Source organism: Suncus etruscus, chromosome 4 (assembly GCF_024139225.1).
Source record: "Suncus etruscus isolate mSunEtr1 chromosome 4, mSunEtr1.pri.cur, whole genome shotgun sequence".
Lineage (NCBI taxonomy): Eukaryota > Metazoa > Chordata > Mammalia > Eulipotyphla > Soricidae > Suncus > Suncus etruscus.
Window position 1 is genome coordinate 132,983,662 of NC_064851.1, and position 18,541 is coordinate 133,002,202.

The following is an 18,541-nucleotide window of genomic DNA, read 5'->3' on the forward strand; positions in this document are numbered from 1 at the left end:
ACACCTGGTGTGGTCAGGCTTGGCTCCTGGTTCTATGCTCCTGGTGGGCCTGGGACACCAAATGGCGTGCAGGAGCATGAACTGCATGCAAGTTATGTCCCTGACTTGCTGTACTATCTTCTGGCCCAGTTTGAAATTTGAATATTTAGAAAGAACCAAAAATCACTACTGTGAGTTTCATAGTTTCAGTAAGAATCCAGATAAATATTGATACATGAAAGCAATAGAAACTAGTATGATATTGTGGCTGGAGAGATTAGCATAGCAGTAGGACGTTTGCCTTAAATGCGGCTGACATGGGATGGACCTGAATTTGATTTCCAGCATCCCAAATGGTCCCTCGAGCCAGCCAGGGGTGATTTCTGAGCACAGAGCCAGGAGTAACCTCTGAGTGCAGCTGGGTGTCCTCCCCCCCCAAAAAATAAAAAAACCTGATATGATAAATGTTGAAAAATAGGCTAATAAATAATAAAATAAGGAAAACAACATAAATTTCAAAAGTGCAACAATAATGGCAAAGAAGGAAAAATTAGTCTATCACTCTGGTATCTCAAAGATGTCTATAATTTAAATACTGATGATTGCTGTGAATACAGAAATAGCAAGAGTCTTCTCTAACTCAAATGAAACAAGTCCTCCTAATTTTATTTTATTCATTACCAGTATGATTTAGCATGCTTTACTGAACAACATAATTGCAATGTATAAAACATTTAGAACCTGAATGTGACCAATTACAATTTCAAACAACCAAGATAAGGAAAGTCACTAGATTGAAGCAAACGAATATGAGATGCTTAGAAAACTTATCAAGTAATGAAACATGAACAGCAAAAGAAAACAGGATGTGATGGAGAGAGACTGGACTTATGTAACTAACTTTCTATAGCTGCTTCTGGAAGATTTATTGAGGAGATATTAATGAAGCGATAGTCTTTTTTTTGGGGGGGGTATATCCAGCGGCGCTCAGGAATTACTCCTGGCTCTGTACTCAGAACTCACTCCTGGTAGTCTTGGGGGACCATATGGGATGCCAGAGAGAGAGAGAGAGAGAGAGAGAGAGAGAGAGAGAGAGAGAGAGAGAGAGAGAGATCTCAAGTAGCAAAATTGAGCATCTAGCATGAAAGCATGTAAATATGAGTAATTTGAGCTCTCTCCCTGGCCCCTTCTTTCTTTGTTTAAAGAGGGCAAATTCTACAAAGTGGACTTCTGCCCAAAAGGCATCATTGCCAGCTATACATCACAGTAACTACTGGACCACTTCCATTATCTATGACTCCATAAACATTTTATTTTACTTTATCTATATTGTATTTAAATGAATTTGATATCCAGAAAACCTTACCTTGTGAGGTTAATAAATGAAGATTTTTGTTACCCAGCCAGTATTCACCATTTTGTTGAACAAAATTTCCAAAACCATTTTCATAGTCACTCCAATTTCTAAAAAAAATTAAAAGCAAAGCTAATTTTAGCAAAATATGAACAGAATTTGCAATATACAAAGTATTCACCACCCTTTCATATCCAACCCCAAACAGTTTCTTCATTATATAATGTACTTTCACTATTCTTGTTTCCAGAGATTGAAATTTTGTTCAATTAAGAGATGTCGAAAAAAAAAAAAAAAAAGTTAGAGAGATTTCAGCTGGTCCGATGGCATGGTTTATCAGAACTTATAACGTTAGTATCACAAAAGTTGGTATATAACTCCCCAGTGCTCAATTTGACTGGCTTAAAAAAAAAAAGAGAGAGAGATGTCATAACACATGAAAAGGTTTGATTTGCTATAAAACTCACATTTGTTATTTATACTACATCTTTCTAAGTAGCACACCTGTTAAAATTCTCACTGCCATCAGATCGTCTCTGAATTACTGTCCATCCTCCTCCATCAGACATGTCACAAAAAACAGATAATTCAGTTGGGCTTCTGAGAGGTTTGATTTTGTAAAATCCACTGAGCTTGTATCCATCATTGAAAATCTCTGAACAATCTGCAATGAGATATTTAATATTTGTCACGTGCCTTGTTCTTATTTTATTTTTGGTTTTTGGGTCACACCCGGTGGCACTCAGGGGTTACTCCTGGCTCTATGCTCAGAAATCGTTCCTGGTAGGCTTGGGGACCATATGGTATGCCGGGATTCCAATCACTGTCCTTCTGCATGCAAGGCAAACACCCTACCTTCATGCTATTTCTCCGGGCCTATGTGCCTTGGTTTTTTTTTTGTTTTTTTTTTTTTTTTTTGGTTTTTGGGCCACTCCCGGCGATGTTCAGGGGTTATTCCTGGCTGTCTGCTCAGAAATAGCTCCTGGCAGGCACGGGGGACCATATAGGACACCGGGATTCAAACCAACCACCTTTGGTCCTGGATCGGCTGCTTGCAAGGCAAATGCCGCTGTGCTATCTCTCCAGGCCCATGTGCCTTGTTTTTAAAGGGAGCCTCTGAATGAGATTACTTAATACTAATAAAGATAATTAAACATATGGAATAGAAAACTGTACCTTAGGGACAGAGAGATAGTACAGCATAAAAGGTGCTTGCCTTGCATAAAATTAACCTTGGGTTTGATTCCCAGCATCCCATATGATCCCCTGATCCCTCCAGCAGTGATTCCTAAGTGCAGAGCCAGTGTGAGCACTGCTGGGTGTGGCCCCCAAACAAAAATAAACCAAAAAATGTAAGAAACCTGTACCTTCTACATTTCTAGAGGCTTTTGAAAAAAATCTTAATCCCTTCTTTAGTATCTTTGATTCTTTGATATGATTATAGAGGGGAAAGGTCTGAAATAAAATTATGGTCTATTATTTCTGATGTTTGTAGGGAATAATTTTAATCATATTTAATTTTAATTATAATTAAATATAAAATAATTAAAGACAATATATTATTAATGCTATATTATTAATATATCAATGATCCATATATTAAATATATAATTATAATTAATTAAATATAATTAAATACAATTTTTAACTATGTGCAATAAAATTAAGAAATTCCCACTTAAAATATACATATTTGTTTTTTGGGTCATAGCAGCCGGGCCCAGGAATTACTCCTGATTCTGTGCTTAGGGATCATTCCTTGAAGGGAACTGTATGGGATGCTGGAGATTGACTCTAGATCAGTCAAGTACAAAGCCAGCACCCTACATGCTATACTATTTCTCCACTCCCAAATTACAATATATTTAAATGAAATTTAATTGTTACACAGAATACTGGATTTTTTTCTCCTATAAAGTTAAAATAAAGTAAATTTATTAACCACAAAGAATATAGGTTTTCTGGATCTAAAGCAATGCAAACCCTTCTCAGTAGGTGGAAAGTAATTCAAACAGTAATCTTCATATTAGATTCATATTAGAATCTTATAAATCCCATCTCACCAGATATTCACTGTGCATGGAAATTAAAGAAACTGTTTTTATATTCCCAGATTTTGGGTGAGGCAGGACTAAAAATTCACAAGCTTCTGTTCTTCCTTTATTCCCTATAGTTCTTCCCATGGTATTTTTTTGTTTTGTTTTGTTTTTGATTCACATCTGGTGGTGCTCACACCTGGGGGTACTTCCCACACAGAGCTCTGAGATTGCTCCCAGAGGTACTCTGGAGAACTTGAGGTGCCAGAGGTCAAACCCTGGACTTCCTGTGTGAAAGTGTCTGCTTCAACTCTTTTCAGCTTTCTATCTGACCCCACCGTATGTCAACAAAAAATAATAACTGTTTAATAAGTCACTTGAAGATGGGGTTAAACTAACATTCACTGGTTCAGTGAATTTATTTATATAAACTAATCTGTATAGATTTAGAGAATATGGCAGGTGTGGATTTTACTAATTTTTAATCTCCCTAGAAAGCTGGTTTAGGACAATTGAACTAATTATCTACCATAAGGACATAGCCTTCCAGTCATAGACTTTTGAGTAAAATTGTTATAAATTAACATCACTGACACAGTTCACCATATAATTTTGTTAATTTCCTTTCTTTGAAAAATTATTGTTCTCTCTTTGATTAGATAATTGTATTCTTTAGAATAGTTTGAAATATTTATTTTTATTTTTTTTGCTTTCTTGCCAAATTGTCTCAGCTGTATTGCTACCATAGAATATTGTTCACATTATAAACATTGACTAGGCAATAGGAATTAGAAGAGAAAAAAATACTCTGAGGCCAAAGTGATACCATAGTGGGTAGGGGCATTTGCCTTTCACATGGCTAGCCCACCCACATCTGATCTCCAGCATCCTATATGGTTCACAGAGCCAGGAGTAATCCCTGAGCACCTGGTCGGTATGGCCCAAAAAACAAAACAAAACTACCAAATCTAAGATATTTCACAAAGCCCTCATTAGACTAATATCAATTATGTTGATTGTTTTGGTGAGAAATTCATCTTAATGACTATTTAAGTCTTAATCATATAATAATTTTAAAATGTAAAAGTCTAAGTGTTCTATTTTTGTTTGTTTATTTTGTTTTGGTCCATACCTGGCAGACCTCAGGGATTACTCTTGGCTTTTCATTCAGGAATTATTCCTAGCAGTGTTTGATGGTTTGTATGGGATGCCAAGTATCAAACTCATATCAGTCGCCTTCAGATCAAATGCCTTACCTACTGTACTATCGCTCCAGCCTCTAAAAGTCTAAATGTGCTTTAAGGGCCACAGAGATAGTATAGTGGATAGGACACTTGTCCTGCACATGGCTGACTGGCGGTCAATCCTGGCATCCTATATTGTCTTCTAAATCCCAGGAGTAATTCCCAAGTGCAGATACTGTAATAACTCTTGAGCACTGCTGGATATGGCCCCCAAACAAAACCAAACAAAAACAAAACAAAACAAAACAACAACAAAATTCCAAGTGTTCTTTATCTAGACTGGATTATTAAAAAGATCACATTTTAGCAATTCAAAAAGGAAAATAATGATCCAAACTAGGCCAATGTTCAAACGACTTACATCATATCAAGTATTTTGCACAAAGATTTTTACTAAATAACTAACTTTAACCTTTTTAGGAAAGGATCTGGCTGTTTATATTTATTTGTGTTTTTTTTTTTTTGGGGGGGGAGTCACACCCGGCAGTGCTCAGGGACTACTTCTGGCTCTACACTAAGAAATCGCCCCCAGCAGGCTTGGGGACCATATGAGATGCCGGGATTCGAACCACCGTCCTTCTGCATGCAAGACAAATGCCTAACCGTTGTGCTATCTCTCTGGCTCCTGGCTGTTTATATTTAATCTCCTATCAAAGAGCTAGAAAGTAAAAGCTCAAAAGTTTTGGAATATTTTTCCAGAGAAATATGGAAATGATCAACTATTTGCTTCTGTAAAAGTATGTAAATATGAAGTTTTTTAGCCAATACTTTCAAATTTCTATTTGTCTTATGCCAATAGTGAGTGTGTTCTGTTTAAGTTTTTTTCCTTCACAGTAGAAAATGCAATACACATTTTCTCTTCAAATCCAGGGGAATGGCTTCAACTGGTAAAACTAAAGCAACAAATAAATATCAAAAAGTGTTCAAATCTTAATTGCTAATAAAATGAGAAATCTGTCTTGTGTAAAGTGACTTATGATGTGATAGCAAGAATTCCAAGCAATGGGGGTTTAAAATATTAACTAGATATTTAAAAGTATTTTTTAAATGTTTCCACCCACTTACTTCCTAAGGAATAGGCAGGAAAAGAGTAGGATTATATCTCAATGCTAATGGTAATTAAAGAAAAAGAAAATTCCTGGCTACTTACATAATACTAGATTAAGGCCAATGCTTCCTTCTCTTTTTGACAAACATTGCATTAAAATGGGTAAAAACTTTCCCTGATCTTTCTGAACGTGAACCATGTTGAAAGGCTGAGTGTATATAGTTCATAAAGTAACATGAAAGTCTGCCCAACAGATTTTTTTTTCACTTGCCTCAGAATGATGTCTGAGATCCAAAGCTGAGAACAAAGTGTCCCACATTCTAAAATATCAGACAGATAAGCACAACTTTAGCAACCACTCTACAAAGGGCATATTGGGAAATTTCAGAACTGCCCCTATTAACTGTCATTCTCTAAGATCTAGCACAAGTAAGAATATCCATTTTCTTTACTAATATTTAACACAGTATTAGAAATACAAACCACTGCAGTTAAGCAATAAATAAATAAATAAATAAATAAATAAAAAGGACTCAAATCAGAAAAAAATAAACACATTACTACTCTCTAGCCTTCCAGGAGCATAAAAATATTAATAATTTTTATTTTGACCAAAGTGGATTACAAATCATTCACAGTAGTATTTCAGGTACATAGTGACATTGAATCTGGGGCATTCCCACCACCAATGTTGTCCTCCCTCCACCCTGTTCCCAGCCTGCATCCCATATGGCCCCTCCTTGTACTACAGCTGCTAGTGGTCCCTTCTGTGTCTAGCCTGTTGTAGATTGGGTATCATTTCTGTTGTAGTTGGCTTTGGATTTGGTGTTCAAGTCTGATCAGTTTTATTTCTACTCAATGTTCATACGACTGTTTGGTCTTGGTGTCCTACATTATTTTCCCCTCAATTTGAGAGGCAGAACAAGATGGTTCAAGTTATGTATTTCTGTTTGAAGGTAAGAGGAAAAAAAAAAAAGAAAAGAACAAAAGGGGCGGGGCAAAATTCAAACAAGCAAAAAAAATGGGAGGGGTCCTTCTAGAGACTATAAATATCACTTTAAGAAAAGAAAGGGAAAAAGGAAGAAAAACATAAAAATAATACAAGAAAATCAAACCCAAAATAAAACAAAACAACAACAACAACAAAAAACAACAAAAAACCTGACAAGCACCATAGCAATACTGACAACCGCCCGACACTAACCACGATCTTGAAATAGAGACGAATCAAAGCACAGGTAAAAAAAAAAAAAAGCAATAAAGGGAAAAGAAAAGAGAATGCAAAGGGGGAAAATAAAGAAAAAAGAAAAAACTCAGGCAACAACCTTTACAAAAAAAATTAAAGAAAAAATTTAATTTGTGCTCTATATATATATATATATTTTGCATAGGCACAGTAAAAATTGGAATTGGGGAGATTAGAAAGGGAATTCCCCTGGCCTCCAGGAACAATTTCTGAACACAGAGCCAGGAATAACCCCTAGAGCCACAGGGTATAGCCCCAAAACCAACCAACCAGACAAATAAAACAAAAAAAAACAACTAGGTATTATCCCCATTTTACAATTGAGAACATGGAAGCATAATGAACTTAAATATCACAATATCTGGGAACAGCCCAAGGGTTAAAGAACAGATGACTAGATAAAGAAACTGTGGTATGTGCCGGAGAGATAGCTTGGAGGTAAGGCGTTTGTCTTTCATGCAGGTCATCAGTTTGAATCCGGCTTCCCATATGGTTCCCCATGCCTGCCAGGAACAATTTCTGAGCATAAAGCCAGGAGTTTCACCTGAACACTGCCGGGTGTGACCCAAACACCACACACACCACACACACACACAACACACCACACACACACACACACAAAAGAAAGAAACTGTGGTACATATATACAATGGAATACTTGTCAGCTATAAGAAAAAATAAAAAAAGCAATTTGTGACTACAATTACATAGATGGTCTGTAGAGTATCATGTTGAGTGAAAATAGTCAGAAGGAGAGGAATGGACACAGAATGATCCCCTTCAAATGTGGCATATGTAGTAACAGTAAAGAAATAACAAATACTCAAAGGGAACAGAAACTGAGAACTGTTTTTTAATAGGAAGTATGAAGGGGAGATCATGATGAAAGGAAGTTGACACTCTGGTGTGGGAACTAGTGTTGAAATGTTTAATTTGGGGCCCGGAGAGATAGCACAGTGGCATTTGCCTTGCAAGCAGCCGATCCAGGACCAAAGGTGGTTAGTTCGAATCCCGGTGTCCCATATGGTCCCCCGTGCCTGCCAGGAGTTATTTCTGAGCAAGACAGCCAGGAGTAACCCCTGAGCGCTGCCGGGTGTGACCCAAAAACCAAAAAAAAAAAAAAAAAAAAATGAATAAGTAAATTATCCATCCCTGCCAAAGAGCAAGGTGGGAAACTGGAAACAATGGGGGAGGGAATGTTTGATAGGATTTGGTAGGTATTAGAACATTGAATGCCAGAAATAACTGTAATATGAACAACTTTGTTAAACACAATGCTTAAGTAAAGAAAAAATATTTTAAAGTGGCTGGTTGGCAGGTCAGTTCATAAACTAAGATAGAAATTCAATAGAGGGCCCGGAGAGATAGCACAGCGGTGTTTGCCTTGCAAGCAGCCGATCCAGGACCAAAGGTGGTTGGTTCAAATCCCGGTGTCCCATATGGTCCCCGTGCCTGCCAGGAGCTATTTCTGAGCAGACAGCCAGGAGTAACCCCTAAGCAATGCCAGGTGTGGCACAAAAACCAAAAAAAAAAAAAAAAAATTCAATAGAGAAATTATAGTATATTTTGACAGTAATTGGAGTGGACAAATGAACAGTGTCAGGTAAAAATAAAAGTGAAAATTGTCATGATCTGGGGCTAGCACAATAAACAAAGAGAGGAGGACGTTTGTCTTACATGCAGCCAACCCAGGCTCGATCTCCAGCATCCCAAATGGTCCCCTCAAGCCTGCCAGGGGAGATTTCTGAGCACAGAACCAGGAATAATGTCTGAATGCCACATGGTCTGGCCAAAACAAAACAAAAAAAAAGTGATGATGCTTCTTGTTATTGCAACAGAAAAAGTTCTTTAGCAGAACCTTAAGAGATCACATGATTACAGAAACACTTATGAGAACAAAGACAGATTTTAACCTGTGTATTGCCTCTGGCTTCCAAGGTCAAAGATACTAGTTTCCTCTCCTTGATCCAGGAACTGGATTTCCTTCTCATGCAGAAGCTGTGCCAGCCTGACCTGTTGTTGTTTTACTCGGTTCTCAAGCCTGCGGACTTGGGCTCTGAGCAATGCCTGCTCCTGGAGACAGTTCTCAAGAGCCTGCAAAATAAAGTTTATCTCTTATTCAGAGGAAATAAGTATTTCCAATAAACTGGATACATTAATGATTAATGTGGTCCTCCCACCAACTCCTATTTTAAAATGTTATTCTATGCAGAAAGCAGCTTGCAAATTCTAATACTATTTGTTATTTGAAGAATAAGAAAGTATAGCTTGAGACAGAGAGATAGTACAGCAGGTAAGACACCTTCCTTGTATCAGATAACCCAGCTTCATCTTTGAAGTCTTGAGCCTTGCAAGGATCAATGATCTCAGAGCCAGAAGTCCTGACCTTAGCACAGTTAATTGTGAGGAAGGAAGGAAGGAAGGAAGGAAGGAAGGAAGGAAGGAAGGAAGGAAGGAAGGAAGGAAGGAAGGAAGGAAGGAAGGGAGGAAGGGAGGAAGGGAGGAAGGGAGGAAGGGAGGAAGGGAGGAAGGGAGGAAGGGAGGGAGGGAGGGAGGGAGGGAGGGAGGGAGGAAGGGAGGGAGGGAGGAAGGGAGGAAAGGAGGAAAGGGAGGGAGGGAGGAAAGGGAGGGAGGGAAGGAAGGAAGAAGGGAAAGGAAAAAGTTAAAACTCAGGAATAACCCCTGAGCACTGCCAGGTGTGACCCAAAAAAAAAAAAAAAAAAAAACCAAAAAAAAAAAAAAAAAGTTAAAACTCATTTTGGTATCAGAGCAATAATACAATGGGTGAGGTCTTTGCTTTAAGTTCAATTTATCATTTATTTAAACTTTTTAATAAAATGGAGGCTGGGCTAGCAAGGTAGTACAGTACATAGGATGCTGGCCTTAAACTAAGTCTACTTGGGTTCTATACCCAGTACCACATATGGCCTCTTTCATGGTGTGGTCCTAAACCAAAAAATGAAAAAAATAAATGAAATAACCACAAAGGAGTTTATCATCCCATATCTAATCTTTTTTTTTAATATAATTTTTATTTTGATCATAGTGGCTTACATATTGTTGACAATATTTTAGGTACATATTTACATAAAATCAGGGGGGCTTCCCATCCCCAAATTGTCCTCCCTAACCCTCCGTTTTTGTCCTACCTCCCATTTCCTCTTCCCTCCCCCTCAGGGCGGCTAGAATATATGGTCCCCTCTGTATCTAACCTACTACTTAGTAGTCTTGCATCAGTTTGGTCTTGCTGCCTCCCTTATTTCCCCCTGTAAGTGGGGGCAGGGCTAGCTAGTTCAAGTTACGTGGTTTTGCCTGAAAAAGAGAAAGTAAATAAACTGGGGTAAGGGTCTAATACCCCGAAAATGGGTAGAATCCTTCTAGAGGTTCTCATCATCAATTTGGGAAGTGAATGAGAACAAGAAGGTGAAACACTCCACCAGTACCAAAAGAAGTGTCAAATATCCAGTGAGGACTCCAGTTATATCGATAGGCACCACAAAAAACAGATTAAAAATAATAATAAAAAAAATAAGAAACAAACAAACAAACAAAAAAAACAAAACACGCCGTGGTCTTGAAATAAGAAACATGGCGTAGCACAAAACGAAAGAAGAGAAAGGAAGAGAGAAAAAAAAAATAAGAATAATTGGGGACAACAATTTCAATAATTACATCCAAACAGAGAAATCGACCAAAATAGCTAGGTAAATAAACATAATAATAACGATAATAAATGAAGGTAAGATATATATATATAAAATGTCCAAGGTTTTGTGTTTTTTGTATTTTTGTTTTTTTCCCTCCTGCCCTGGCACAGTAAATATTGGGGTTATTCGAAAAGGAATTCACTTGCCCTATGCGCATATCTAATCTTTTTGTCTCCAGGTTAACCCCTGAGCGTCACCGGGTTTGCCCCACCCCACCCCACCCCCCAAAAAAGAGAAGAAACTCAGCTTCAAAACTGAAAATCATATAGGAAGGAAGGAAGAAGGGGTGGCAGAAGTCCCTTCCTTTGTTTTCCAGGTCTAAGGAATCTAAATCTCAAGACTGTTCTTTGTTCTCGGTATTAATGTTCTCTTCTTTATTTGTTGTTGGGCTGTATCTAGAAGTACTTAGGGTTTTTCCTGGCTCAGTACTAAAAATTTACTCCTGTTGGCACTCAGGAGAAAAATATGCAATGCCAGATACTTAATCAAGCTCAACCACAGGAGGACATGCACTCCAGCCTGTTGAGCTGTAGCTTTGGCCCTTCCTGGTTAGGGCCAGAAAGATAATATAAGAGATAAGGTGCTTGCTTTGTGTGCAGCTGACTCCAGCATTGTATACGGTCGCCAGAACAGCCAGGGAGCTCTCCTGAGCACAAATCAGTAAAAGGCCCTGACCACCAACTGGTTTAGCCCCAAAATACAAACCCTCACCCCCCCCCCCAAATAAGAGCTACTTCTTAAGCCACATCAATTTGAAAAACTGAAAAGCAAGTACATTGTATCGATGGTTCCTGGTTGCTTTTCAATTGTGTTACTGGAATTGGTTGTGATATTGAAAACATAGTGGACTATGTAATTTAAAAATAACTGAATGGATGGGGCCGTCGAGGTGGCGCTAGAGGTAAGGTGTCTGCCTTGCAAGCGCTAGCCAAGAAAGGACTGCTATTCCATCCCCCGGTGTCCCATATGGTCCCCCCAAGCCAGGGGCAATTTCTGAGCATCAAACGGGTGTGGCCTCCCACCAAAAAAAAAAAACAAAACAAAACAAAAAAATAAAAAATAAATAACTGAATGGATAATAAAGTTTTAGTACACCTATTTAAAATTAGAAGTTTCGGGGCTGGAGAGATAGCACAGTGGCATTTGCCTTGCAAGCAGCCAACCCCAGGGCCTAAGGTGGTTGGTTCAAATCCTGGTGTCCCACGTGGTCCCCCGTGCCTGCCAGGAGCTATTTCTGAGCAGATACCCAGGAGTAACCCCTGAGCACTGCTGGGTGTGGCCCAAAAACAAAACAAACAAACAAAACAAACAAAAACAAATAAAACTAGAAGTTTCCTTTCTCTCAAAACTTTGGATATATAAGCATTTCTTACACTTTATGTATAAAAGGAGAAAGACAGGATTCATTGTAATTGTTCATATGATCAGTTTTACTCACACTGATAATATCCAATATTTGAAAAACTTGCAGTCTATTTTAATACTAAGACAGTTCTACATTTCTGAAACAGGGATGTGGCTCAAATCTTTGATGTGTGAGGCACTGGGTCTGAACTCCGACATCCCTCCCCCAAATTCCTAATAATACACAACTACCCAAATAATTACTTTAATTGGGAGTGTCGGTGGCAGGCTGCTGGCTTTGTGCTCAGGGGTTTCTCTTGGTGGTGATTGAGAGAACATATACAGTGCAGGGGATTGAAACAGGGTTGACTGCTTACAAATTAAGTTCATTAACCCTGTATTATCTCTTCAGACCCAACTCCTATAATTTAAAACATATTTACTTATGTTTTATGAAAATTGTTACTTAAAGAAATAATTTTTTTTTTTTGTTTTTGGGCCACACCCGGCAGTGCTCAGGGGTTACTCCTGGCTGTCTGCTCAGAAATAGCTCCTGGAAGGCACGGGGGACCATATGGGACACCGGGATTCGAACCAACCACCTTTGGTTCTGGATCGGCTGCTTGCAAGGCAAACACCGCTGTGCTATCTCTCCGGGCCCTTAAAGAAATAATTTAAGAGCACTTGATAAATGGTTATTATATGCTAGTTGCTTTCACAACGAGTTTTCGGTTTATTTCTTCAAGATTTTTCATTGAGCATTATTATATATTTTGTGCAAAATAAAAGAAAACTTCATAGTCTGGGACACAGCTCAGGACATGCCTTTATTGAATGAGGCCCTGGACAAAACTCAGGTAAGAGCAGGCATTCTCAATGAAAGAATAATTTTTTCAATCTTATTTTATTAAAACAATTGTGATCTACAGAGTCCTTCATAGTTGAATACTGAGTCCTTCATAGATTTACAATGAATCAGGGACCTTCCCACCAACAGTGTCAATCTCCCTCCACCAATGGACCCAGAGTGCATCTTATACCACCACTCTTCGCTCTTGGCCTGCCAGTGTAACAGGCCCTTTTAAGTTTAGATTGTTAATGTTTAGGTCCCTTGATTCTATTATCATTAATTTTGGCTGGGATATTTAGTTCTGTCCTTATTTATTTCCCTGCCAATGCATCTTAGACCACTTGGTCCCTGGCCCTCAGCCTAATGAAAGAATTATTTTCAGGACACACTTACCCAACTTACACTGCTCATTACCAGTATAGTAGTAACCAGAATAAAACTGAACAGCTTCGTCATTTTTCTCAACCTGCAAGAACAAAAGGAATTTAATAAACTTAGTACTTTAAATTTTTTATGAAAACAAATTAGGGTCTAGACCCAAATTGCTTCAGAGGATGCAGTTCCACACCAACTCTAGGCTGAGTTGCTGAGATAGTCTCCTTAGGTCTGGAAATGCCTGAAAGGGTCAGAGAGGATGCTTTGCATGTAAAAGTGATACCTGATGGTGGAGGGGTGGAGAGTCAGTTAACTAGTTGAACTAGTTAATCTGTCATTTTGTCTCCAGTCAAAACAAATAATGGCATGGCTAAGTATGGAAGAAAGCTTTAGATGAAAAAAGCCCCAGCCAGGCAATACTCTCTTTATCCCCCTCACCTGTACCAATACAAAGACAGGACAGCAGGAATATTACCCACATGCATGTGGCCAAGGCTAGAGACTAAGGAAAGCTAAGGGAAAAGAAGCTACAGAGAGTACTGTCCTAGAGAAGCCTAGCAACAGATTACAGAGCAGTAAGTCCTAGAGAAGGGACATAGTGACAGGGTTCCAATTGTAGATTTTACTCAGGAAAGTATACACTGGATAGAGAATAACATGGGGATAAGACAGAGCTATCATACAGTTGAGACAAGCAGACATAGACAGCAAGAGACAGGAATTACATTGGACTTCAAGGAACAGGATGTGTGGTGTCATACACTATTTAAGAAAAAGAAGCCTAGATATTGAGTATGGACTAGACTTCTACTTGAACTGTACAATAAACTTTAATATCTTAAGCATACAGATTTTATATGCAAATATTTCATACTATTCTTAAGAGCCCATGAGTGCAGGAATAATCCACTGTGGTGCTAGTAGGAGCCCCTGGTCCATTCTCCATCTCCACAGGTCCTTCCTATACTACTGGATGTGCCTCAAAAATTTATTTTTCTCTTCTTTATTAATTTTTTTTGGTGAGAGGATAGTTTAGACCACATCCAGTGATACTCAGGATTTACTCTTGGCTCTTTGCTCAGAAGTCATTGCTGGCCAATCTCTCAGGGTTCCAAGGATTCAACCAGGGGCAGCCTCATGCAAGGCAATTTCCCTACACACTCTACTATCTCTCTGGACGCCCACAAAAAAAGTTCTTCTGACTTTCTAAGCCTCCTCACATTAAATAAGAGAAAGAGATATAGCCCCACTTTTCCTTCTCCAGTGAATCTCATTCACTACTGAAATGGTTATGATTTACATAAAATAATTTCATAATAAGTTTTTTATATGGTAGAAATGAATTCTCACAAAAATCTTTTGAAAAGAAAAGCTTTTCTTTTTAGTCTGGAAGCATTGAGAAAATCTTCAATCAATTTATAATGCTAGCTTTCTTTGAAGCCTCTTGAGAAAGAGGTAACTATCACTGGGCTCTGGACCAGGCATTCTTTTAATACATTTTATGAATGTTAAATTCTTATCTGAAGAATTGCTTTTGCTCTCACTTAAAATACATCCTACATTAGATCTCCAAAGGTAAATGCAGTCTTTGTTCAATCTGAATTGGAATTCTCAGGAGACCAACACAAGATAAATGTTTCATCTCTTCCTAATTTACAGCAAATAACAAATTTGTCCCTTCTTAAGAGAATCCTGTTTGTCAGATATATATAAACCTAAAACTTGTTTTTAAGTGAGAAAGTGACAAAACATTCTGCATGACTGAACAAGCATAGCTGCTTCAAGAAAGCAAAGCTAGGGAGGAAAAAAGAAAATGAAGGACAATGTAAATTAAATAGATACATATATACTTTGTATATATAAATATACTATATACAATATATACACATATAATACAATATATACTATTTGTAGAATATATACATATATACTATATACATGTAAATATATAAAATTTACATAATACATTTTAAAAGTAGATGGTTCCAGATCACCTATAAGAAGAAAATTATTAGTTCCTGGGGTTGGATTGATAGTATAGCATAGCTGGGTTTGATAATTGGATTCCCTTATGGTCCCCCAAGTCTGCCAGGAGTTATTTCTGAGAGTAGAGCTAGTAGTAAACCAGAACACCATCGGTGTCAGGTGTGACAAAAAGAAAAAAAACCCATAAAACCAACAACCCCAAAATTATTAATTTCTTCACTCTGACCCCATGCTGTATACACTGATTAGATCCACAAAATAAAGTTTATGTGCCAGCAATGGTCCAGGGAATTTTCATTTGGTTCATTCTCTACATATTTTTTCTTTATTTACAGTTAGTTATTTCTACTTTCATTGGCCCCTGCTTATTTGCTTAGAAAAAGATTTTTAAAGGCAAAGGCTGCAACTTGCTTATTTTTGTGGCTTCCATATTTGATAACCCAGATTGCAACTCTGTTATCAGTTGTGGCCTTAGCATAAAATATTTCCCAGAAGGTGAAATATTGCTGAGGGACAAAATTGAGAAGAAAAATGTCACCAACAGAGTTGGCTGGATGGAGGGTGAGGGATGGGGACATTGGTGATGAGAAATGTGTACTGGTGAAGGGATCGGTGTTGGACACAGCATGATTGAAATTCAATTATGAATAACTTTGTAATTGTATCTCATGATAATTCAATTAAATAATTTATATTATTAAATAAAAAGGTGCAGCCTGTTTGCAGACATACTTCCTCCTTCCTCCTTCCATCAGGCTTCTCCTCTTGAGGAAAACAAGCAAGAGAGAATGAGAGGCTGTGAAGGTGATACAACTGGTACAGAACAAGCTTTACATGTGCCAAAGTTCTGGGTCTGATCCCGCGCCAACATGCCCACCACTGGGTGTGGCTCTGGTGACCTCCCAAGTAAAACAGGACAGAGTATTCCTGCATCTCTCACTCCAAGAGAAACTTTTAGTTGGATTGAACTTTTAATTAATTGGATTGAATTTTTCAGAACGAAAGGTCCAAGTCAAAGGGAGAGGAGAAAGCACCTAGCATTCAAGATCAATGACATAAAAGGTGATGAAAGAGAGAGAGAGAGAGAAGGAGGGAAGGAAGGAAGGAAGGAAGGAAGGAAGGAAGGAAGGAAGGAAGGAAGGAGGAAGGAAGGAAGGAAGGAAGGAAGGAAGGAAGGAAGGAAGGAAGGAGGGAAGGAAGGAGGGAGGGAGGGAAGGCAGGCAGGAAGGAAGGAAGGAAGGAAGGAAGGGAGGGAGGGAAGGAGGAAGGGAGGGAAGGAAGGAGGGAGGGAGGTAAGGCAGGAAGGAAGGAAGGAAGGAAGGAAGGAAGGAAGGAAGGAGGGAGGGAGGTAAGGCAGGAAGGAAGGAAGGAAGGAAGGAAGGAGGGAGGGAGAGAGGGAGGGAGGGAAGGAAGGAAGGAGGGAGGGAGGGAAGGAAGGAAGGAAGGAAGGAAGGAAGGAAGGAAGGAAGGGGAGGGAGGGAGGGAGAGAGGGAGGGAGGGAAGGAAGGAAGGAGGGAGGGAGGGAAGGGGAAGGAAGGAAGGAAGGAAGGAAGGAAGGAAGGAAGGAAGGAAGGAAGGAAGGAGGGAGGGAGGGAGGGAAGGAAGGAAGGAAGGAAGGAAGGAAGGAAGGAAGAAGGGAGGGAGGGAGGGAGGGAGGGAGGGAGGGAGGGAGGGAGGGAAGGATAAATATGGGAAGGAGGCAAAGCCCAAACCCAGGCTCTGGTCGGCCTGGAAAGCAAGGTGGAGGGGACCGGCTAGTTCGCAGCTCCCCAGCCGGTGAGTCATGCGGGCCAGTGCTGCTTACATTCTCCGAAGGTCAGAGGCAGTCTGGGTATGGGAAGGATGGGGGGCACAATGGATGTCGGGAACGTCATTGTTCGGTAAGGGTGAGAAGCTCAGGCACAGTAACCTCCGTCCAGCACTGGACCTCCCATACTATGCTCATCCAGCCACTTTCCTAGCTCGCACACCCAATACAGAAGATCATGAGAATCTGACACTGTGGGATTCTCCAATTAAGAGCCTGTCCTTGCCTGTTCCTCCTCCAGAGAAATTCACCTGTTATCTGCCACCTGACTATGTACAGAAAAGGTATCACAAAATTTTGTTTCTTTCAAGTGTCTCTTTTTGTGCAGAGCCATTTCCAGTTCTATCCTGTCTATACATAAGTAATGGTCTACAGAAAACACTTTTCACAATCAAATGTTCTATCTTAAGACATGAAGCATGAAGCTATAATTAATTAATTTACCATGAAGTATACAATTTACCTATAATGACTGCCCTTTTTTCAACACAGAGAACAACAGCAACAAAAAAGGTAATAGGCAAATTGCAAAAATAAATGGGCCAAGAAATGAGATAAGCATGGAACACCTACTACAGAAAGCTCATTACAGAAAAGCTCAAATAAGCATCCTTAAAATCATCTCCACCCTCTCCACAGTAATTTCTAATTGATAAAACAATATAGAAATTATTCGGAGAGAGTTGGTCACATCCAGCTGTGCTCAGAGCTTACTCCTAGTCCTTTGGTTAGGATAACTCCTAAAGGTACTAGGGAGAATAAATATGGTGCCAGAAATGAAACCAAATTTGGCTGCTTGAAAGGTAAGCACCCAAGCTACAGTGCTATCTCACCTTGCCAGAATATTTGTTTTGGGGCCACATTTGGCAATGCTCAGGGTTTACTCCAGGATAAGTGCTCAGGAGTGACCTCTGGTGCCCAAGGAACTATGTGGTGTCAGTGATCAAACCTAAATCAATAGGAAGCAAGGCAAGTGCCTTAACCCCTGTACTATAGCTGGACTGTTTTTCTTAATTTTATTTTTATTTTTGGGACCTCAGGTGGCATTATTCAGGGTTTTCTCCTGGCTCTGTGCTCAGGGAATGCTCTAGCAAGCTCAAGGAATCCTATGTTATGCCCAGGATTGAAGCAAAGTTGGCCACACATAATGCAAGATCCCTTCCCATTTTGTCTTTCCAGTTCCTGGCACTTCAAAAAAAAAATTCTAAGTAGCATCTAGCCTCTTTATTAAAAATACTTTTTATTTTTTGGCTTTTGGGCAGTACTGTGAGGGAGGTCCTTCCTATTGAACTTGGGTGAACCAAACTATTTCAGGGATTTGACCTCATAATCCCACATACAAAAAGCCAGCTCCCCAGCTATCTGATAGCTATTTGAGCTATCTCCTAGGTCCCGAATAATATTCTTTGAAATGCAAAAAAAAAAAAAAAACCCCACAGTAAAAACACTGTACTAAAGAACCATCATTGCCCTAAACTTTGTGTTTTCAAAGGTTAATGTCATGGGTTCAAATTAAGCAAAATTATGTACTGAAATTATTGTACTGAATTATTCTGATCCTGGTG

The 18,541-nt window shown here is 39.0% G+C and overlaps 1 protein-coding gene across 1 annotated transcript in view; it reads right to left on the reverse strand.

The window, feature by feature from the left end:
* Nucleotides 1-18,541, reverse strand: part of FGL1 (fibrinogen like 1) — a 41,894-nt gene that overhangs the window by 15,709 nt on the left and 7,644 nt on the right. The window contains exons 2-5 of the mRNA XM_049772436.1: nt 13,202-13,274; nt 8,821-9,001; nt 1,838-1,997; nt 1,346-1,443 (exon numbers count right to left, since the gene is read on the reverse strand). Coding sequence (XP_049628393.1) covers nt 1,346-1,443; nt 1,838-1,997; nt 8,821-9,001; nt 13,202-13,264 — 502 coding nt within the window. The 5' untranslated portion in view covers nt 13,265-13,274. The remainder of the gene's footprint in view (nt 1-1,345; nt 1,444-1,837; nt 1,998-8,820; nt 9,002-13,201; nt 13,275-18,541) is intronic.